This window comes from Peromyscus eremicus, chromosome 7 (genome assembly GCF_949786415.1).
Source record: "Peromyscus eremicus chromosome 7, PerEre_H2_v1, whole genome shotgun sequence".
In the NCBI taxonomy this organism is placed as follows: Eukaryota; Metazoa; Chordata; class Mammalia; order Rodentia; family Cricetidae; genus Peromyscus; species Peromyscus eremicus.
Genome location: NC_081422.1, coordinates 56,447,188 through 56,470,400, shown reverse-complemented (window position 1 = coordinate 56,470,400; position 23,213 = coordinate 56,447,188). Strand labels below are relative to the sequence as shown.

General features: G+C 51.0%; 1 protein-coding gene across 2 annotated transcripts; it reads left to right on the top strand.

Moving 5' to 3' along the window:
* Positions 1-2,641: 2,641 nt before the first annotated feature.
* Paqr5 (progestin and adipoQ receptor family member 5) lies at positions 2,642-23,114 on the top strand. Of its 2 annotated transcripts, XM_059266944.1 has the most exons (7): positions 2,642-2,797; positions 3,027-3,154; positions 6,453-6,658; positions 11,300-11,426; positions 16,631-16,727; positions 19,628-19,769; positions 22,725-23,114. In XM_059266944.1, exons 1-7 carry the CDS (start codon positions 2,789-2,791, stop codon positions 22,964-22,966), a joined length of 951 nt encoding a protein of 316 aa, XP_059122927.1. In that variant the 5' UTR covers positions 2,642-2,788; the 3' UTR covers positions 22,967-23,114. The 2 variants fall into 2 exon arrangements, with proteins under 2 accessions (XP_059122927.1, XP_059122928.1); XM_059266945.1 differs by lacking the exon at positions 6,453-6,658.
* The last annotated feature ends 99 nt before the right edge of the window (positions 23,115-23,213 follow it).

Sequence of the window (23,213 nt, the reverse complement as noted above, 5' to 3'; positions counted from 1 at the left end):
AACTGGAGTCACAAGTGGTTATGTGGTTACAAACCATCATGAAGGTGCTAGAAAGTGAACCTAGGTCCTGTACATGAGCAGCAAGGGCTATTAACCGATGAGCCATCTCTCCAGCCCCCAAACTGTATTTATGAGACCATAAATCGGCTTCTCTGTCCCCCCTCCCCAGTTTCCTCAGTGCTGAATTTAACGTTTCCTAAAATTGGTAGCTAACACGGGAAAGCCACACACCTGCTGCCCTGGTTAGTCTTAACTGTCAGCTTGACACAGCCTAGAGTCATCTGAGAGGTGAGCCCCCAGTGAGGAACTGCCTCGATCAGATTGTCCTATGGGCGTGTCTATGGGGGATTCTCTCGATTGTTAGTTAATGTAGGAGGGCTCCCGCCCACCGTGAGCGGTACCATTCCCTGGGCAGGCGATCCCGGGCTATCTAAGAAAGCTAGCTGAGCCTGGGAGCAAGCTAGTTAGCAAGCAGCATTCTCCGTGGTTCTTGCTGTATTTCTTGGCTGGGAAACGAGTTTCTTGATTGGAGTTAATGATGTGTGGAGTAGCAAGCAGGCCTGCCTTGGGCTCCTGTCAGTGATGGGCTGTGATCTGGGATTATAAAAGTCAATCTTTCCTTTTCTAAGTTGCTTTTGGTCAGAGGATTTTATCACAGCAGGAGAAAGGAAACTGTAACACCTACCATGCAGGTCACCACCTTCCCATTTCATAGGTCCCATGGCACCACGGGGGCATCAGTGTGGTTCTTCTATTTTGAGATGAAGTCCTGCTATGTATGCCAGGCTGGCCTTGGGCTCGTAGAGATCCTCCTGCCTCAGCCTCCCCAGGGCTAAGATTTTCAGGCCTGTGCCTTCTGAATATGCCTTTTGGCTTACTTTCTTTATAGCTCTGTGGGAACTCTTGACTGGAACAGCGAGAGGTAGGGGCAGCTGTGCTCTGGACAATGCTTTGCTTGGTTTTCAGTGCTGTGAAATAAAAATAAAACCCAAGGCTTCATGCGTGCTCAGCCAGTGGGGGCTCTTGTGGCTGCCCCTTCTCCCACAAGACAGTGAAGGGGAAACTTCAAGTGTGTGACTTGACTTCCATCATGGGGACTAAATACCAAGCAACATAGAGATAATTTGTCTCTGCCAACCCAGTCCTGTATAGTGTGTGTGTGTGTGTGTGTGTGTGTGTGTGTGTGTGTTTATGCATGCATGCATGCACATGTGGAGGTCAGAAGATAACTTGCAGGAGTCAGTTCTCTCCTTCCACCATGTGGGTTTGGGAATTGAACTCCGGTCGTAAGTCTTGGCAGTGAGCACTGTTAACCTGTGAAGCCATCTCACTAGCTCTAATTTACCTTCCAGAGGTTATGAGTCTTTAAACCATTGAAATCAGTGGTTCCAGCCAGGCATGATGGCTTGCACATATGATTTTAGCATTTGGGAGGCTGAAGCAGGAGGATTGCTACGAGTTTGAAGTCAGCCTGAGCTATACAGAGTGAGCCTGTCACAAACCATACAAAATCGGTGTTCTTAACCAGAGTTAGATGCTGCCGCCAAGAGACCGTTCCAATGTCTGAAGACTTTGGGTTGTCATAACTTGACATGGGAAGGGCTTTGCAGTCAGAGTGAGTGCTTCCAGCTGATAGACAGGCCAGGCACACAGCAGGCCAGTCTTCACATCAAAGAACCATCTGGCCCCGGATGCCAGACGTGGGAAGAAACCTTGAGCTAAGCAACACGAGAAGGGAGATGCATTTCCTGTTGTCCAACTAGTTCAGCAAATGGAAGCCTTTCCTTTTCTGTGTCCTTCCCAGCCCCCGCCCCACTGTGAGGATATGCATTTCCGTAGTCAGGCAGGACTATAGTCCACTTTTCCTCCCTTGACACTGCATTCTGAGTTGGGAGGCCGCTTGCCGCAGTGTTTTGTCAGTTATTGTGTGTATGAGCGCATGCGTGTTCACATGCAAGTCAGAGTGACACTGGACATCCTGTTGCTTTGCCACCTACTTTATTTAAGTATTTATTGAGTCAGGGTCTCTCTATGTAGCCTTGGCTGGCCCAGAGCTTGCTACATAGACCATGCTGGCCTTGAACTCACAGAGATCTGCCTGACTCTGTCTTCTGAGGTGTGCTCTACCACACCCAGCTGCCACTGTATTCTTTGAGATAGCATCTTGTACTAAACCCAGTGCTCATCAATTGGCTAGAATGGCTGCCTGACAAACCCCGGGGGTCCTTCTGTCCCCATCTCTCCAGCACTGGAATTACAGGCTCTCCCTGCTTCCCATGCTTAGTACTTCACACTGGTGCTTGAAATCCAAACTCAGGTACTCATGATTGCACAACAGACCCTTCGCCTACTGAACCATCTCCTAGCCCTTTGTTACCATGTTTAATGGATATAATACAATACTTCAAACAAGTCAACACCCCAGATCTTACCCGGCCAGTCTAAGTTTCTTACTGGAGGTATTGGGGGAAAAAAGAACGGTGCTTACCAAGTGGCCTCTTGGGGACTTGGGGACTGTGGCTCAATGATCCTGCTGTGGCCAGCCTCCTCTTCCCACAGTCCAGGCTTCAGCATCATTGGCCTCATCATCAAAAGGCCTTTATGAAGTGCCTTGTGAATACATCATCCCACTGGGAGGATCTCTTGCAGAGATCACCCTCCTAGCTTCTGACATCCAGGGCAGGCTGGCTCAGGTAGACAGCATACATGCAAGCCAACCACGAAGGCATCTAAAGACCAGGCCTTGGGCCTCAGGCAGAGTGCAAACACGGACCCTTAGACAACATTCATGCCAAGGGTAAGCGTAGCTAGGAATGCAAAGCCAGCCTGGCCCTTGGATCCCAACTGGCTAGGGACCACTCGGAGGACAGGGGATCTCAGGAGCTCCTGGGAAGGGAATGGGCAAAGACAGGAAGGGAGAGGACCAGGTCAAGGAACTACTCAGTCACCCGGGAAACTTGATGCTAGCCAGAGACACCCGTCCCTCTGTCTCATCTCCTCGCCCGTTCCTTGTCTTCACTCCACAGGTGTTCCACGAGCAGGGCATCCTCTTTGGCTACCGACACCCACAGAGTTCCGCCACTGCCTGTATCCTCAGCCTTTTCCAAATGACCAATGAGACCCTCAACATCTGGACGCACCTGCTACCCTTCTGGTACCTTTCGGCCCCCTGGACAGCCTATCTCATGCGGGATCCCTGGGGGCTACACTTCTTAAAAACACAGCTGGGTGGCAGGGAGATTTTATGCTAGGGTCAGGGGTCCCCCTGCGGGTACCGGTGCATGTATGACTGACGGGGAAGAAGCTGGGACTGTCATGGACTGAGCACCAGGCTGTGAATTGCCATAGGATTCTAGGGTTTCTATTGACTGGGTAGCATTTATCTTCATCTCCTTCGGTCTTACAGGCTTTGCTGGTCTTCAAGAAGTCTTTATTAAAATGTCACTAACTTGAGCAAGTCACTTAATCTCTCCGAGCCAGGCATTTTCTGCCTGTAGAGCAGGGTGATCCTCGGTCCATGTCTTGGGGCTGCTGTGAGGAGTGAGAAGAGACCCCGAGACAGACAAAGATACAGGAGCTGGAGATGTAGCTCAGTCTGTAGTGTGTCTGCAACAAGCCCTGGTTTCAGTCCCTAGCACTGTATAAACTAGGCCCAGAAGCCTCACACTATAATCTCAGGACTCTGGAGATAGAGGCTGGAGGAGTCAAGGTCACCTTCAGCTACATAGTGAGTTCGAGGCCAGCCTGGGCCATGTAAGACCCTCTCTAAAAAACAACAACAACAAAGACACAGGCACAGTTGTGGGTTCTTGCAGTTACCTGGGGATTATAGTAGCCATATACTGTTGGTCACCTTTAATGGAGCCAAGCTATGGCAAGTAAGGGTGCAGGAATGGGGGTTCCAGGAAGGCCAAGAGGCTGAAAAAGGAGGGTGCAGACCAACTTTACACACCTTGAGCCTTTGCTTGGTAATGGAGAGGTGGGACAGGGTCACCTCTCCGCATTCAGGTGCAGCTCTCTCTGAGTATCTGTGGGGATTGGTTCCAGGATCCCCTAAAGATGCCAGAACCTGCAAGTTGTCCATGCGTCAGGTGGCACAGTATTTATAGATCTCTCTGCACATCCTCCCATGCACTTTAAATCATCTCCAGATTCCTTAAAATACTGAGGCAAAGTAAATACTATGCCAAAGGTTGTTGCACTGTTCAGACAACAAGGACAAGAAAAACATTGGTATGTGTTCAGTACAGAAGCAGCCCCTCCCTGCTGGGATATTTGGGTTGAATCGGAGGAATTAGAATGTGGAGGTCTGGAGGGTTGGGTACATGTCAGGCCTAGGAGGACCTCTGTGCTGACATGATGACAGATGCAGCTGGAGAGGGGACACCTTCCATACAGCACACGGGGGGGGGGTGGGGGGTGCAGGCCAGGCCTGAACAAATCCTTTGAGTCATATTGAGAAACTGAGAGCCGGGCGGTGGTGGCGCACGCCTTTAATCCCAGCACTCGGGAGGCAGAGCCAGGCGGATCTCTGTGAGTTCGAGGCCAGCCTGGGCTACCAAGTGAGTTCCAGGAAAGGCGCAAAGCTACACAGAGAAACCTTGTCTCGAAAAACCAAAAAAAAAAAAAAAAAGAGAAACTGAGATAGGTGGAGAGTCCCCGAGTGTGGCAAGTGGACACGAGTCCCAGGAAGGTCCCTGTGCTTCAGCATGGAACAGCCAGCCCTACCGGATGTCAGAAGACAGAGTGGGGGGTCCAGCAACTAACAGGAGGGGAGAGAGAAGACACAGTCTTGGGGTGAAGTGGGATGATCCGTAGAGAAGCTTTGCTGCCCTGCGGTCTGCACTCTGGGCAGTGGCAGCAAGGTCTGGTAGCTCAAGAAGGCCACTAGCCATGTTAAATCTTTGCTTACGTAGAAATCTGAGGCTGGCAGGATGGGTCAGTGGGTAAAGGCAATGGGCAAGCAAGCCTGGCAGCCTGAGTTTGATCTCCAGAACCTATGTAAAGGTAGAAAGAGAAAACTGATGTCACACAGTTGTTCTCTGGCCTCTATATATGTGATATAGGATGCACATGTGCACACACACACACACCACATTCCATATATACAATGATAAATGCAAAAATTTTTAAATACTTTATGCTATCTGAGCATGGTTGTACATGCCTGTAATCTCAGGACTTGGAAAGTTAAGGCAGAAAGATTGTGACTTTGAGGCCCAGCCTGGGCTATCCGCTGGGACCCTGTTTCAAAGCAATGTCGACACCAACCTGTACACACTGACAAACTGAAGAGTGCACAAGGGAGCAGATCCAGGCTGCCCCTCTGCCCCTCATTCTCTTCCCTGGAGCTGCTGGGGCCACCGTTTTCTGTGTGCCCTCCAGAGCTTTCCCAGAAAGCCTTGACTGTGGCATATGTGTCCCAGCCCCCTGTCATTTCTCCCATGGTCTCCCTCGAAGATCACATTATCTGTGCTTGAGATGCTAAGGCCTCCAAACAGGTGTTCGGACTGGAGGATAGGCCATAGTTTGCTTAGGCTTTCTTGTTGTCTTGGCTTAGTTTTTTTGAGAAAGGGTCTCATGTAGCCCAGGCTGGCCTTGAGCTCTCTATATAACCAAGGATGATCATCCTTCTTCTATATCCCAAGTACATGTGCCATTATGCCTGTCTACGTTTAGGCTGTTCTGAAGTTTGTGCTGCTACATAATGCTACCATTGCTTGTGTATCTTGAGGTCCATGCACAGCTGAGCTGTCTACACTGCTCCCAGCTCCCAATGCCAAGCCAAACTCTCAGATGATCCACTCCAACAGTGCAGAGCACTGTGGAGAATCTGCATTAGGGCACCTCAAGCAAGTAGGAGGAGGAATAATCTGTTGTTGACAAAAGGAAAATTTTGAAGGAACAGCAAACAGCTTAAGTGCCCCATCTGCTAGACCACAGGAGAAAGACACAGTGGTAGCCAGAAAGGCTTTGTGACCCTCCTTCAGTACTGTGTGAAGAGATGTGGAGAGTCCCTTTTCTTGATGGACATTGTGGGAAAGGGACCTAGCTCTCCAGTAGAGGTTTGTAAAGGGGAGTTGCTTGTGGGCAGAACCCACATATGGATGGTTGGAGGCTAGGTAAATGTGACTTAGGATGAACTTCCCAATACTCAGAGCTACCATGAGAGGGGATGAGACCCTCATTCTTAGGGGTATGTAAGCTGAGACTGGAGAATATCTTAGGCGGGATGCTGTAGGAAGGATCCTATCTCTGAGGACCGTCTTTTCACCCTACTTGTCTGTTACCAGTTCACTGCTTCAAGTCAATAAGGCACACTTGTCCCCCTGCAGCCTCTCTGGCACATGTCATTTCATTGTATAAAGAGTCACTGGATGGGCTGTGTCTCAGTGGGGCGGGAGGCAGAAGACCTTCAAGAGAGGATTGAGTGGGTGCATGTTCTGTTCTAGGTTCTTTGTGTGGAGGTTCGTGACTGCACTGTATATGACAGACATCCAGAATGACAGCTACTCATGGCCTATGCTCGTGTACATGTGCACCAGCTGTGTGTACCCCCTTGCCTCCAGCTGTGCGCACACCTTCAGCTCTATGTCCAAGAACGCCCGGCATATCTGCTACTTTCTGGACTATGGTGCTGTCAACCTCTTCAGCCTGGGTACGTGAGGCCCTTGCCCGTCGGTCCCCTCACCTTGAGAGTGCCACTTGCCTGTCTCCCAAGAGACTTGATGGGTTTTGTAAGAGTCATGAGGATGCAGGCCCTGTCCAGGGCTCTGTAAGAAGCTTGTTCATACCTGTGCTGTCTGTGGATATACCTTGACCTGTAGTGTTTGCCAATTCCTGTGGTGTAAATGCCCCCCCCTTGCCTCCCATCCTGTTCTCTGAGTGGCATCACCAGTTGTAGAGGTCTAAGGAGAAGCCGAGGAGCAACCGCCCAACATAGTAACTCCATCACACAGACCCATGCGCTAAGAACTTAGGAGTTTGGTTACTGTGATTTATTTAATTGTAACGTTTAGTGATGGCCGAGGTTAACCACAGGCTTGCAAGGACTCTGGAATGTTCAGCTTGGCTCTCACGGGCCACCATGGGCTGCCCCCCCCAGTACATCAGGGCTGGGATCTGGTATACGTGGAAGAGAAAGGAGGACAGAGTCACAAACCATGTTTCCCAGAGGCTTGGAGGTGTCATACTTGCCCAGAGCCCTGCAGGAGCGGAGCGGTGAGCTGTTGGTGAGGCAGGTGAGGTGGTGCTGCCCCATCCTCCTGGACTTTTTTTCTGACTAGGAAGCCCTTCCCCCTGCTTCTTAGCATCCATCCCTTAGGATGCTGGTGCTCTCTTCCTCCTGCCTGGACCCGCTCTAGCTGTGAAAGCCAGCCACTGTATCTGCTTTTGCAAGAGTTTGTCCCACAGGAGGTCACACTCATCTGTGGTTGTTGTTGTTGTTTGTGTTTTGGCTCTTGTGGGGGGCACTGCCACCCAGCTCCCAAACAAATCACACATGGAGGCTTAGTCTTACTTATGAATGCCTGGCCTTAGCTTGGCTTAGTTTCTAGCCAGCTTTTCTTAACTTATATTATCCCATCTACCTCTTGCCTCTTAGCTTTCTTATTCTCTTACTTCTGTAAATCTTACTCTTACTCCATGGCTTGCTGTGTAGCTGTGTGACTGTGTGGCTGGGTGGCTGGATGGCTGGCCCCTGATGTCCACCTCCTTCTCTGTTGTTCCTCTATCTCTCCTCCCAGATTTCTCCTTCTATATATTCTCTCTGCCTGCCAAACCCGCCTATCCTTTCTCCTGACTCACTATTGGCTGTTCAATTCTTTATTAGACAGACCATCAGGTGTTTTGCACAGGCACAGTAACACAGCTTCACAGAGTTAAACAAATGCAACATAAACAAAAGTAACACACCTTAAAATAATATTCTAGTACACTCATCCTTCTTCTTCTCTTCCTTCATAATTGTACACCTGCATACCCCTCTTTCTCTGTCTCTCTTACACACACACACACACACACACACACACACACACACACACACTCTCTCTCTCTCTCTGCTGAATGCTCCACTGTCCAGTTCTCTCCAATCATTAAAACTGGTTGCCATGGCCCCAACCCCTTCATGTCTCCCCTCCTACATCCCTGTTCTCATTCCTTTCTGGTTCCTTCCTCTCCTCTAACCCATAACTAGGCACACTCTGAATTGTCAGTAACTCAGGACTAACCATGGGGCCTTTTGTCTAACATGCCCAGGAGCAACCTCCCATCCCCTAACATCTCTGAACAAGGGACTCCTAAACCTTACCTTTAAACACTGGGTGAGCCTGAAGCCAGGACTGAGTCTTCCCCCCACCCTGTCCCACCCTTGGCCTACCCCGCTCTTCCTCTCAGGTCCCTGGCTAGGGGTGCTACCTCCTGCTTTGCTCAAGTCAGAACTAATGAGCTTGGGCCCCTCCTCCCCACCTCTGCTTCCCATTCTATCTAATCAGTGATCAAGCTCAGGCTGTTCCATGGACCCTTAATCAGCCTGACTCAGACCTGGAGCTTCTTAGAGGCCCTGCCCTGCAGCTCCACCATGTTCCTGCCTCATCTCCTGCCAGGTCTCCTCCCACTAGAAGGCTTTCAGAGTTCTTATTACCTGGGATAAGGTCCAAACCCTCAACCCAGTGGCTTCCTGAGGGCTGGCTCTCCCTCCTTCCCTCCCTCCCCCACTTTTCTGAAACAGGGCCTTGAACTTGCTATGTAGCTGAGAATGACCTAGACCTTTGACCCTCCTCTTCTCATCTTCTAAGAGCTGTGAGAACAGGTGTGTGCCACTATAGTGATTTATGCGGTGCTGGGAATGGGACTCAGGGTTGTGTGCGTGCCAGGCAAGCCCTCTACCAACTGAGCTACATCCTCAGCTGTTCCTTGGAGATTCTAATAAAAGCAAGCATTTTGGTAAGTCCTTCTAGGCCATCTATGTGCTGAGCCCCTGAAACACATCTTTCTTAAAATATTTATTTTTTATTTCTGTTTGTCTGTGTGCCACATGTGTAGTTTCTCATGGAGGCAGCAGGAACATCGGGTCTTTTGGAACTGGAGTTACAATTGGCTGTGTGTAACTGAAAGTTTTCCTGTGCCTGCCCAGCTCTCACGGCCTTGCTCTCCTGCAGCCGCTCAGACCCAAGTAAACACACAGAGCCTTATATTAATTAAAACTGCTCGGCCATTAGCTCAGGCTGACTACTGACTAGCTCTTACACTTAAACTCAGCCCATTTCTGTTAATCTATATGTTGCCATGTTTTTCGTGGCTTTACCTGTGTGCCATTACATGCTGCTCCCTGGATGGTGGGTTGGCATCTCTTGACTTGACCTTCCTCTTCCCAGAATTTTCCTTGTCTGTTTATCCTGCCTATACTTCCTGCCTGGCTACTGGCCAATCAGCATTTTATTAAACCAGTGTACAAAAGCATTATCCCACAACAGTTGTGAGCTGCCCAGTGTGGATGCTAGAAACTGAATTAGCCCTCTCAGGCCCCTCTGATACATATTTTGACACAACACTCAGGTCCAGATCCTGACCTTGTACCACCAGTCCTAAATTCAGTTTAAGATGAATTTGTTAACTTCTTTAAGCATTGTTCTCTTGAGCAGATGTAGGAGGGTTATGAACAAATTCAAATGCTTTTGAGTCCATGTCCATTTCACAGGGCAGCCATTACTATGATTGACAGTGGTCAGCTTTACCTGCTCCCTGGCCTATCTCAAACACCTATCCTCCACCAGACCCCTACCTCTACCCCCTGTCTCAGGTCAGCTTTGCTTCCTGCTGTATTTTCAGGCAGGTATGAAGCCCCTTTACGCTTGCATTGCATACAATGCTTGGTGCACACCTTGACTCCAGTCAGCATTGGTGGAACATCTTGGTCCAGACATCTCCCTGAGCATTGGGTCTGGAGAAGGGTATCCTGGTCTCCTGGAGCTGAGTTCCTGGGTGAACTCCCTTGGGAACTCTGCACTATTCCAGGAAGGTGATGCTCAGCCCTCTCTGTTGGTCCTTGTGTTTGTTTACATGTGTGTGAAGGTGAGGGGACCTCGGGTGGTCCTTAGGTGCCCAGCACTTTTTGAGACAATCTCTCTCACTGGCCTGAGAGTTACCAATTAGGCTAGGATGCCTGGCTAATGAGTCCCAGGGATCCATCTGTGTCTGCCTCCCCAGCACTGGAATTGCAGGTGACTTCAACAGGCTGTGGTCCCCTCAGGTGACTTCCACCAGGCTGTGGTCCCTTGCCCCTGTGATCCACCTGTTGAATGGGAGAAAAGGCAGGTTGAGTCTGGCCTGTTTTTGCCTCTAGCTATGAATCCAAGGTGCTTGATGACTTGAAACATCGGTTTTCAACCTGTGGGTCGAGACCCCTTTGAGGGTTGAGCGCCTCTCCCATGGGGGTCACTTAAGACCACTGGAAAACACAGATATATTTACATTATGATTCATAAGAGCAGCAAAATTACAGTTCTGAAGTAGCAACGAAAATGATTTTATGGTTGGGGGTCACCACAAATAAGAATTAAATGGTTGCAGCATTAGGAGGGCTGGAACCACTGTATTCGAATAACATGAACTGGGGCCAGATCCAGCCTCTCCCAAAGGCAAGGGTGCAGGTCCCAGCCACTCCGAGGTGGGCAGTAGTATCTCTTGTTCCTCCAGCCGAAAGCTTTCATGGCTAGTCTCTCTAGAAGGTCTTGATGTAGCTGCCTCCCTCACACTCCAAAACCCAGAGCCAAACCCCACACTCACTGGTCACCCCCAGCCCACTGATAGGACATCCCTGTCCTTAGGGATGCCCTCTCTTCCTGTGATGCTGAGCTTCTCAGGAAGCACCCTGTCCACAGGCAGATGAGTTTGGTCATGTCATTAGTGACAGCCTGTGGTTAGAAGCAGGGATTCATCTCCAGGCTGCCTGGGTTTGAAGCTTATTTTCTTGATGTGTGACTCCAGGGGAGCTACTAGATCTCCTTGTGCCTCTATGTGCTCATTTATAAAATAAGTGTAAGCTTCATATGGGTCAGGATTGTAAAGACAGTATGCGTTCACACACACACACACACACACACACACACACACACACACACACACACACTGAGAAGGACATTGAGTAGATGGAGAGGCAAGGGGAGGATATTCTGAGTAGGCCCAGAGGCAGGCTAGCTCAGGAGTCTGTGCAGAAGATGAAGGCTAAGGTAGTCTTTCCTGGGAGTCTTCATGGTGCTGTGGCCTGGCCTGGGTCTCAAGGCTGATGTTTCTTTCGCAGGCTCAGCCATTGCCTACTCCGCATACACGTTCCCTGACGCGCTGGTCTGCAGTACCTTCCATGAGTGCTATGTAGCCCTGGCTGTGCTGAATACCATTCTCAGCACCGGCCTCTCCTGCTATTCCAGGTACCGGGCAGTCTGGTCTCAGGTGGGAAGTCGGGGAGGACCTGCCGTGCATCCCCAAGGGAGGTGCCCAGTGGAGAAGGCTCTAGGAGCCTTGTCCCATGTATTGGTGACTTTACTCATTGTTAGGACAGAATACTGCAAAAGTGACCAAAAGGAAGAGGGGTTTTCTCTGGATCACAGTTGGAGGGCACGTCCATCAAGGCAGGAAGTCGTGGCAGCTGGGGCTTGAGGCAGCTGGGTTTTTGTTTTTTAAATGTGGGAGGATAGGTTTCTGTACAACATCAGAAAGGTTCACCCCAGCTTGCCCTCCATTGGCCAGGATGTTTGAGAAGGGTAGGAGGCAGACATGGTTTGCTCCCCCTGGGGGTGAAAGCGCCTCGTGGTGTGTCCTACACTGGATTTTGTGTGGCTTCATCCCCCGGGAAAATGCTGGGAATGGGGAATGGGGAGGGTCTCCCTTATCTTTGTGGAAATCATAGAATTCCCTGAAAGCTAGGTGGGGCTTGAATCCACCTGTAGAGCCAGGAAATAAAGTCCCTTGTCCTGGGTTGCTATGTCTTTCTAATTCCAGGAGGAATTAAAGGGTGTGGTATATAGCCTCTGCACCAGTGTGGAAATCTGGGGATCCCACTGATGGTGGAGAGGGGTTAGGTCTCCATCGTGAATGAAGCAATATGCATGCATGGTAAGAGCTCTGCTCACATCACGGAGATGCAGTGTGCCTGGGTGATCTTTCCTCTGGCCGCCTGGGCTGCTGGGTAGGCCTGGACTCTCCTGAATCGGGGCTTTGGGTCAGTTATTGCCCTGTGTGGTTGGGTCTTAGGCGCCTTGTGGCTCTGGCATTCCGAACTGGGGTCAGCGGGAACAAACGCTGTGGGTAGGTGGGGTTGAGGCAGCTCATGGGTGTGAAAGACACAATCCCACAAAACTGACTTCCCAGGGGCTCACAGTGCAGCATATGAGGGAGATTTGCTCCCTCTTATTCCCCTAGGTACTCTTGAGCATGGAGAAATGAGGAATTTGTAGATAGAAGTATAAGGAGAGACAGTTAGAAACCACAGGATAGCCTCAAGAGGGCCTGGGTCAAACCCCACCAGCCACTTCTGTCTCTACTAAAGGGCTTTTTAAAGGAATGCCAAGGGGTGGAGCAAAAGACCTCCCCCCAGCACAGCCAAGTGTAGACCATCCCAGACACCTGGTGACCATGCACATGGTCCAGCCATCCCCTAATGCAGCCCTGCTCAGATCTTACTAGGAAACCTTTGTGGGCTCCCACAAGCGTATTAGGACATTTGCAGCCTTTTAAACTATGTTTTTAAATGTTCCTGACTGACCGCCTATTAGCCACCAGGGTCCATTGCTTTCTTCTGCCCAGACCTTTCGTCCTTGACCGTGCAGGCTCAGTGGTGGGTGTTGTGGATTCAGCAAACCTGGTGTATTTGGATGGTGTTTGTCACTGGCCCAGGGATGTCTTATGCCCCGTGTTTTGGGCCTTCTCTCCTTGACTATGACACAGTTTGTTTCTGATGGTCCAGAAAGCACATCTGGGGCAATTGTCCCCACCCACCTGACTAGCGTTCCTCAAAGGCTGCTTGAGCTCTGGGGGACCCATGTGAAAAGTCTGCCACACCTGGAAGAGTGAGGTCTTGCCTAAAGAGGGTGCCAGTTGCAGGAAAGGCAGGACATACACATACACACACACACACACACACACACACACACACACACACACACACACACACGAGTCTGAGAGGGAACTGCCATTGCTCTGTGGAGCAGAACAGAGAGCAAGGGAAGCAGGTCATGTGGCTGGTATACACTTGGATACACAGGGCCCCGAGAGGCTGAATTAGGACTGAGAGGGAGCACGTGACAGACCTGAAGCTGGAGATAAGGAAGGGCCTTTGGGCAGCGCAGCCAGCCTGGGCAAGGATGGTAGTGTGGGAGAGTGGAGGGCCCACGCTGCACTGCAGGGTGGAAGGGAGGAGGGCTAGAGAGGGCCCGAGGGCAAGCTGGGAAATCTAGTGCCCTCTCAGAGGTCTACCCTTTGCTCTTCAGGGACAGTGATCTCCTGGGCTCTTCTTTCTGGGCTCAGCTTCCTCTCCACAGGACCTTTGAGATATGTCACCAGTAGCCGTGTGGGGGTCTTCTCATGCTGCCACACTTGAGAGAGGAGCTAAGCCCTTTGCTTTGTGGAAGATGATCAGAGCCCCAACATGCTCCCTTCTTGACCCTGCCCGCAGCCCGCAGCCAGCGAGCTGGCCTTGCTCTCTGCCTCGGACCACCCGTCACCATGGCTCTTCCTTCCAGCATGCCCGTCTGGCCAGCGAGTTTGGTTTGGTTTAGTGTATTTTGATAGAGGGGTCCACTGTCTAGCCCTGGCTGCTCGGGCACCCTTTATGTAGCCTAAGACTAACCCCTCACCTTAGCACCCCCACCCCCACCCCACCCCTGCCCACCCCAGTCGGGGTGCAGACATCCACACCTCTCCCAACTTTTATGAATTTTGTTTTTGTTTTGCAAAGTCACTGACGTCAGTATGGTGACCGTCACAAAGTAAAGCTGGACCAGAGGAGCAATACCTCAGTATGTAGAGTGGCAAAAGCCAGCCTCAAAGGGGCTGGGGTCAGAGCAGGGGCGGAGGCTCAACAGACCAAGTTCTGGAGGCTGTGACACCTCAGCCAGGTGGCTGAGCGCAGCCAGGGCTGGGGTCAGGCATGTGAATACGGTCCCCTTCCTGCGAGTCTCCAGACTAGGATAAAACCCCACACAATAGAAGACAGCGCAGGCACGCATGCACGCACATGCACATAAATGTATGCTTTGCAATTGAATAACTTCCAATTATCTGCTCGCATCAAGCATTAGTTGTGGCATTTCTGTTGCCAAGATTTATTGACTCACCCTGGTCTTATGGGAGGCTTCTCCCCGGATCCAGTGTTTCCTGCAACTGCTTCCCAGGCAGAGCTCTCAACTCCAGGGTGTGTAGGCCAGCTGTACTTTGGAAACTGTTGCTGGGTGCTTTGGAGGCATCTCTAGCCACGGCTGCTGCTGCTTGGAATCTCTGGCTGTGGCGACATCCTGTGGTTGGATGTGGAATTGCATCTTGGGAGTGATCCCGTCTTCTGTGGTTAAGGGCTTTTTTTTTTCTTTTTTCTTTTCCCCCTCGTCTGTTGCTTTGTCTCTTCTATTCTGCTTCTTCTTCTTCTTTTTGTCCCCTGTAGACTCAGCTTTGCTGCTGGAGAGGCTGGTCCATTTGCCCCCCGGGGAAGCACTTTTTCAGACCCGGTGACACGTGGTCTCAAGTCGCAGGAAACCCGTGCTTTGGGGGACAACCCTCACCAGGTCAGAGCCAGGTTTTCTTCATGTGTAAGTGGCCACAAGGAGCACTCTTTAGGAGTGAGCCTGTCCCAGACACAGCAGAGGCATAAGGGGCCTATTGCAGGTGGATAGCCTCTGCTGGGGTTGTGGGAATGTGTTTGCTTCCTTTGGCCCCTGGGGGAAGAAGGACAGAGGCTGGGGCTATCAGGGGCAGGCAGGGGCAATGTGACACTTGGGGGACAGACACCTTGGGCTAAAGCCTAGCTGTGTCTGTTCTCAGCTCCTTCTTGGACAGTCCACCCAGAACCTGTCCTCCCTTGGTCTTACCCTCTGCTCCAGAATAGCTGGTGTTGAGCAGGAGTGGTTGGTGTGCTTTCTGATCTATGGTTAGCACCTGGGCTATGCATGACTGGGGGGCCTCATTTCTTCAAGTCTTTACAACACCGAGGGAGGGGACAGGTCACACACAGCTTTAGAGGTGACCTGCCCTAAGCAGCGTGGTCCTGGCGTGTCCAGCCTGGGTTGGAACTTGGTGTGTCCCCATGAGACCACAGCCCTGCTGCCTCCTCCCCAGTGTTGTGGCATAATCAAGATGGTAACTGAGTTTTGGCTTGGTTTTTTGACACTACATAGCCCAGGCTGATGTCAAATTCACTAAATAAAATATATTAAAAATGACTTGGAACTTCTGATCTTCCTGACCTCAAATTCACATATATATTAAATTTATTTAATATAAAATATGCTTAATATGAAAATATACTAAAAATGCCTTTGAGCTTCTGATCTTCCTGACTTGGCCTCCAAGTGCTAGGATCATAGGAATGCATCACTATGTCTGGTTCGTGAGTGCCGAGGATGGAACCCAGGGCTTCCTGCATGGTGGCGGGATAGGCATTCTACCAGTTCCAGAGCTGCCGTTTGGCGGGGATACCTTGCTCAACCCTAACTTCCTGATATCCAGTCTGGGTATCCAGAGAGGGGTAACCCAGGTCTAAAGCTGTTACCCCTCTCCAGGTCCCCCGAGGCCCAGTGGTGGCCTGTCCAGGAGGACCTGCCTCTTGCTTCTAAATAGTCAGCGCAAAGGGTTCCTGTTGGATTCTGTCTTTGCTTTGGAGAGCAGTGGGAAAGCTCATGGAGGAGAGAAAGACAGACGCTCTGCACATTCACTTTCCCCAGGCCAGTGTTCCTGTGCATGATAGATTCTAGAAACTTCTCTGGGTAATCCAGCACCCCCTTGAGCCCAGGTCTTTGTGGGGCATTGCCTGGGTGGTTCCAGTTGTTTGGGTGCATCTCTGCTTCTGTAGAATGTGCGACCTGGGGTCTGTGCTTGAGAAGCCCCCTTCCTGTCTTGGCGATTCAGCCTTCTAAAACCTCTTTTTTTTATTTAATTAATTTTATATGCATTTATTGTGTCAATGGTGCTGGGTTCCCTTGAACTGGAGTTACAGACAGTTGTGAGCTGCCATGTGGGTGCTGGGAATTGAACCCAGGTCCTCTGGAAGAGCAGCCAGTGTTCTTAATCACTGAGCCATCTCTCCTTCTAAAACCTCTTTGCTGTCAGTCTCCTCTGACCTTTTGTCAGTCTCCTCTGACCTTTGCAGGGTTTTTGTCTGAGGCTCCGCCCCCGCCCCCGCCCCTGCCCCCTGCCCCCCCCCCCCCCCCCCCGGCTTGGTTTGCACCCATTGCATTTCAAGCTCTCTGAGCAAGTTTCTCCTTCTTAGCTGAGGTTTTGTCGTGTCCGCCAGTGTAGGAGGAAGGAGAGAGGCCTGTGGAGAGGCTGTGGTCCACAGGAGGCCATGGAAAAATGCTTGTCCTCTGGTGATGACCCAGATGCTCATGTGTGCGTTCCTGAAAAGCCTCCATTTCCTCCCTGACTTCAGGTTTCTCGAACTCCAGAAGCCCCGGCTCTGCAAGCTGCTCCGGGTCCTCGCCTTCGCCTACCCCTACACGTGGGACTCACTCCCCATCTTCTACAGGGTAAGCACGTGGGCTACATCTCCTCCCTTCTTGTCAGCAAGGCCAGCGGCTTCATTGTTCCCCGAGCTCTGAGGGAGTCATAACACTGCAGTGGGCTCTGGGGGACCCATAGGAGTTGAGACTCGGGTGCTGCAGTGTGAACACAGAGGCACCTGGAGACAAGCTGACTAGGGCCTTAGGAACAACCACAGAGACCTGGGCAAGTGTCTTAGTTAGGGTTTCTATTGCTGTGAAGAGACACCCTGACCACAGCAACTCTTACAAAGGAAAACCTTTAACTGGGGCTGGCTTACAGTTCAGAGGTTCGGTCACTATTGTCATGGCAGGACATAGCGGCATGCAGGCAGACATGGTGCTGGAGAAGGAGCTGGGAGTTCTACATCTTGATCCACAGGCAACAGAAAGTGAATTGTGAGCCACACTGGGTGTAGCTTGAGCATAGGAGACCCCAAAGTCCACCTCCACAGTGACACATTTCCTCCAACAAGGCCACATCTACTCCAACAAGGCCACACCTCCTAATAGTGCCATTCCCCGTGACCAAGCATTCAAACACATGAGTTTATGGGGGCCATTCCTATCTAAATCACCACCACAAGGCAAGCGGCCTGGGGTTTGGTGATCATGATTGTATATGATCAGTAATACAGTGTACTGGTGAGGGGAAAGGACAGATGGGAATGAGGCAGAGAGCACAATGGAGGGGAGCTGAGGCCAGGACAACAGGAAAAGAAGGGAAAAGACTCTCACTCGCAAGACACGTGAGCCGAGTTCAAATTCTAGTCCCCACGGTTCCTCGCTGTGTGATTTCGGCAATACACATAACCTTTCTGAGCCTAGGCTTCCTCATCTGTGCCTGAGGCTAGCGTCTGCTTCTATAGGAGATAATGAGGACTCTGGGATATAATGGATCTTACATAGGTTCAGCATTACCTTGTGAGTAGGCTTCTCCCACAGGCAGTGTGAGACCCAGATGGCAAGGCGTGAGGGTACAGGGTAGTGTAGCTGGAAGTGTTCCTGTGTCCTACCGGTCCTGCAGCCACTTGAACCCAATTAAACACACAGAGGCTTATATTACTTACAGACTGTGTGGTCTATGGCATGCCTCTTGCTAGCTAGCTCTTGTATCTTAAATGAACCCATTTCTATAAATCTATACTTTGCCACATGGCTTGTGGCTTACCAATACCTTTACATCTTGCTTCTCCTGGCGGCGGCTCTGCCTTGCCTCTCTTTTCTCTTCCTGTCTATCTGTTTGGATTTCCTGCCTGCCTCTAAGCTGCCTTGCCATAGGCCAAACGGCTTTGTTTATCAACCAATCAGAGCAACATATATTCACAGCATACAGAAAGACATTCTCCTATCAGGGTAGTGAAGTTTTACTTGCTACCTGAGACACTGTGTGTTTTCTCTGTAATTCCCTGAGTGTGTCTACAGGAGACTTGGGGATGGGAGCGTGACTCAGAGCTCCCACTGCAGACACACACAGGGAACTTCAGCTGATATCTGTCACCAGTTACATGCAGATTTCATGCTGTGTGATGCTGTCTAGAGGCTGTGTGGGACAGTAGGGCAGAGGGGTAGGAGGTGGTTGCATTAATACCAGAATTGCCCTGCCTAGATTCTAACCCTTACTTCCCTGATTATTGGTGCTTTGCAAGTCAATCTCAGGCTCACTTTCCTTGGGTGCAGAATTCAGCAGTAGGGTCTGCCTTAAGGACCCAGGGGCCAAAGGAAACACATTCCCACAATGCCAGCAGAAGCTGTCCAACTGCAGCAGGCCCCATCTGAGGCATTGAGATAGCTGGCCTGGTGCCTCTAGTAAGGGGAATCTATCGTTATTTATAAAATACAAAAACTCTGCTTAACCTTGAAGCAATATAATGGCCATCCATTGCAGGGTGGTTGATGCTGGGCCTAAGGTCTTCTGTGTGCTAGGCAAGGGCTCTACCATAGAGCTACATCCCAGCCACTTATTGATTTTGAGACAGAATCTCACTAGGTTGCTCAAGCTGGCCTTCAACTAGCTCCATTGACTAGATGGGCCTTGAACTTCCAGTATTTCTACCTTAGGGAGTGAGTTCAAGCTTGAGTTACCAAGCTAGGCTAAATGGGTGATCCTTTTCGATGATGAAGGCTTCTAAGCTTTTTTGTTTTTAAAGCTTTTTTTTTTCCTATCACATTTTTTTCTTTTGTGTGCACATGCCTGCCTCTCCTCACATGTAAGCCACATAAGGAAGTCAGAGGACAACTTGTGGAAGTCAGTTCTCTGCTTCCACTATGTGGGCCCAGGGGTTTGAACTCAGGTCATCAGGCTTGGTAGCAAGGGACCTTACCCACTGAGCCATCTTGCCGGCTTGCCTCTAAGCCCTGAAGCCTTCATTATGAGCCTCAGTTCTGTAGCTCTGCATCTGGAGTCGGGCAGATAGGACCATTCCTCCATGCTTGCATTTTATCTTCAGAAAAAGCAGCAATATCTAGTAGGGGTTTTCTTCTCTCTCTGCTCATCTCTCTCTTTTCTTTCTTGTTTTTGTTTGCTTGGTTGGTTGGTTTTTCCAGACATGATTTCTCTGTGTAGCCCTGGCTGTCCTGGAACTTGATCTATAAACCAGGCTGGCCTTGAACTCAGAGATTTGCCTGCCTCTGCCTCCCAAGTGCTGGGATTAAAGGCGTGCACCACCACTCCCTGACACTCATCTCTTTTAGGTTCTCTTCTCTTCCTTTTCCTTTCCCCTCATCCCCACACATCCCTCCTTCAGGCCACAACCCTGAGGAGGTGAGGCCTAGGCCTATGGAGCTTGTGTTGGTGTGCTGAGAGGTGTGGGTCTGAGAAAGAAGACACAAGGTCTGGCTTCTCAAGGGCTTTTGCTTTTTGTTTTTTTTTTTTTAAACACCCGCAGCTCTTCCTGTTCCCAGGGGAGAGTTCAAGAAATGAAGCCATCTTGTACCACCAGAAACACATGATCATGACCCTCCTGGCCTCTTTCTTGTACTCTGCTCACCTGCCAGAGCGACTGGCTCCCGGACGCTTTGACTACATCGGTGAGTGTGGTGGGGCAGGGATGGGGTGACCCTGAAGCAGGGGGTGACTCTCTCGGCTTGGGTGGGAACATCCTTGACAATGTGTGTGTAGCCATAAGGTAGGGGACCTGGGAAGGAGTGACCCTAGAGGGAGTCATCGTGCATAGGTCATGGTGAGTGACAGGTACAGCAGTGACCTTACATCTTGAATGAAGCCATCTTTGTGTTGCCAGGGACAGCGAGGACAGGGACAGGTAGGTTCAGGACCCTGAGCCATTCCAATGAGCCACCATCCTGTTGGCACCTAGACTCTGACTTCCTAGTACAACAGGAACATGGGGGGGGGGGCAGCCAGAGAGGAAGAGGGAAGATGGGTTCGCAGGTGACTGAGGGTCCCAGACAGCAGGCAACTATACAGAGGAGAAAGTCTATCTTGAACATAGTGAGTGGAGGGCCTGGGGTCATGTGGAGCTGTGGGTCCCAGGTGTATCCCTAACCGAGGCTGCAGCTTCCGGGCCCAAACTCCGACCTCCTGACCCAAGAATTCCAAAGCTGGGGCAAGGCCAGCCCTCACAGAGGCCATGTGACACTCGAGGGAGCCGAGCTAAGTGTGTGTGTGATCTCGAGAGGTGTCAGAGCACGGAGCTCCTAGCTGAAACGACCCCTCTCCGTTCCCCCAGAGCAGGATGGGTGGGGTCCTTCCACCTCTCCCAGCTGTCACGCCTGGCTCTGACTCTGGCTGGAAAGAAGCACCTGTGTCCGTTACTTTTCTGCTGTGACCAATCCTCAAGCGTTTGTTTGGGTTTATGCCTTGAGGGTGTGACCCACCATGAAAGGGAAGGCGTGGCAGAGCCTGAGGCAGCAGGTCATATCGTGTCCACAGTCAGGAAGCAGAGAGAGATGACCGCTGGTCCTCAGCTTGCACTGTTTGCATGGGATCCAGACCCCAGCCCATGGGATGGCGGGTCTTCCCACCTCAGTTAACCCAATGCAGAAACTCCCTCACAGGCATACACAGAGGTCTGTCTCCTGGTGGTTCTAGAGACTGTGAAGGTGACAATATTAGCCATCACAGCACCTTTGGGTGCCTTCTGTAGACGGTGACAAGCCCCTCAGGCGAGGGGCCAGCTCTTCTACACTGGTGTCCTAGGGCAGCTCTTCCATGTCCATAGTGAGGGGTGGGGCCAACTTTCCTGTGAGGGTCAGGACCAGCTCTCCCGGGGCCAGGAAGGGTGGTGGCTTCTCAGCATTGCCCTTGGATTTCAACAGGCACAGTTCCTATGGTCCCCTGTGGTGTCTTGGGCCATGGAGATCAGCACAGACCCCAGCTGCAGCAGGACCACGGACCCAGACATGGCCCTGGGCAGCAGCTCAAGCTCAGACATCACCATGGCCCCAGGGGCAGCCCAGGCCACCCAGATCAGTATGGCCCCTGGCGGCAGCATGGTCCTAGGGTACCAACATGGTCTCAGGTGGCTAACCAGACCCCAGGTATCCACACAGCCCCCAGTGGTAACATGGACATCAATTCAAACCTGGCTGCTGTAGGGCCACGGATCCAGACATGGACCTTGGCAGCAGCATGGACCCAGACAATACCATGGCCCCGGGTAGCAGCTCAGGTCACACAGGTTGGCATGGCCCTGGCAGTGGTACAGCCCTTGAACACCAACATAGCTTCAGGTGGCAGCCCAGACTCAGATCCCAGGCATCTGTGTGGCCTTTGGGGGCAACACAGGACATGGGCCCTGGCTACGGTAGGGCCATGGACCCAGACACAGCCCTCAGTAGCAGCCCGGGGCCTCGATATCACCATGGCCTCAAGTGGCAGTACAGGCCACTCAGATAAGTATGGCACAGCTGGAGCATGGCTCTTGGACACCACTGTGGCCTCGGGTGGTGGGCCAGACCCTGGGCATCCGTTTGTTCTTCAGTAGTAACTAAAGCACAGAACATCAACATAGACCCTGGCTGCAGTAGGGTCATGAATCCAGACATGGCCCTCAGCTGCAGCTTGGGCCCAGTGTCCACACCAAGACACTGGGTAGCAGCGCAGGCCACTCAGATCAGCATGGTTCCTGTGGTGGCACAGTCCTCAGACACCGACATGTAGCAGCCCAGACCCCAGGGCGTCAGTGTGGCCTTTGGTAACATGGGCCACGGATGTCAACACAGACTGGCATTGTCAGCTCCCCTGCGGGAGTAGGACCATGGCCCTTGGCAGCAGCACAGGCCCGGATGTCACCATGGTCCTGGGTGGTAATCAAGCCACCTACACTAGCTTGTTTCTCACCACCTAGGCTTCTGCAGTTCTGCCTCTTTCCACAGCACGAGAACTGGTCCACTTCTCTTTCTCTCCCATTTCTCCACCATATATTTGCTCCTCATTATGGCATCTATCTGTCTTGCACCGTAGGCCTGTGGATGTCTTCAGCCAGTCTGGGTCCATGAGGATCCAGCTGGAACTGTGTGGCTGTCTTTCACCTGCCTCTCTAAGCATTTCTTACAAGTGAACTTATAAAGCACTCAGGAGGTGGAGGCAGGAGGATCAGAAGTTCAAAGTCATCCTCAGCTACATAGTGAGTTCAAGTCAAATCTGGGTGACATGAGACCCTGTCTCAAAAGACAGTCATCTCTGAAATAAGCTAACAAACAAATAAAATTATATATGTGCTCTCTTGTGATCTGGCTCCTTGGATTTAGCCATCCCATTTTTAGCAGACGTGTCAGAGCCTGCATCCATAGACCTTTTGATTGGTGACTTCCCAGCACTTAATTCATTCTGTGTGCATGCATGTGTGTGTATGTATGGGTGTGCACAAGCCATGGCATGCAGCGGTCACAGGACAACTGGTGGGAATGTATGCTCTCCTGAGGGTCCCAGGAGTGGCACTCGGGTTACCAGGCTTGGTAGCAGCTGAGCTGTTTCTCTGGTTCTGATGGGTAATCTTGATGAGCTTTTGTGTTTTCTCACAGGTCACAGTCACCAGCTGTTTCACGTGTGTGTGATCCTGGCCACACACTTGCAGATGGAAGCCATCCTTCTGGACAAGACACTGAGGAAGGAGTGGCTCTTGGCAACCTCCAGACCCTTCTCTCTGCCTCAGATAGCAGCAGCCTTGCTTCTTTGCATCATCTTCTGCCTCAGTAACATCATTTATTTCTCAGCTGCTCTGTATCGGACCCCTGAGCCTGAGTCACATGAAAAGGAATCGTGATTTCAGAACAGGCCAGGCTTCAGGGTTAAGTCACTGGGGTGGTGTCGACTTAAAGTGGCCAAAAGGATTTGTAGTGACTGAGGTCTTGACATTTTTAAATGGGTTTGTATCAAAACAAGTATTTAACCTGGGGAGAATTCTCTACTCATGCACTGATTCTGTAAGTGTTCTGTAAAAGGGAGAACGTGGGCTTAAGTCCTGCAGAAGGCAAATTATTGAAATATTAAGTTTTAAATTTATTTGAAAT

Coding starts and splice junctions, on each gene's coding strand:
- Paqr5 (XM_059266944.1), top strand. Junction 3,155..6,452: donor ACGCACCTGCTACCCTTCTG/GTACCTTTCGGC, acceptor GTTCTGTTCTAG/GTTCTTTGTGTGGAGGTTCG. Junction 16,728..19,627: donor CACTCCCCATCTTCTACAGG/GTAAGCACGTGG, acceptor AAACACCCGCAG/CTCTTCCTGTTCCCAGGGGA.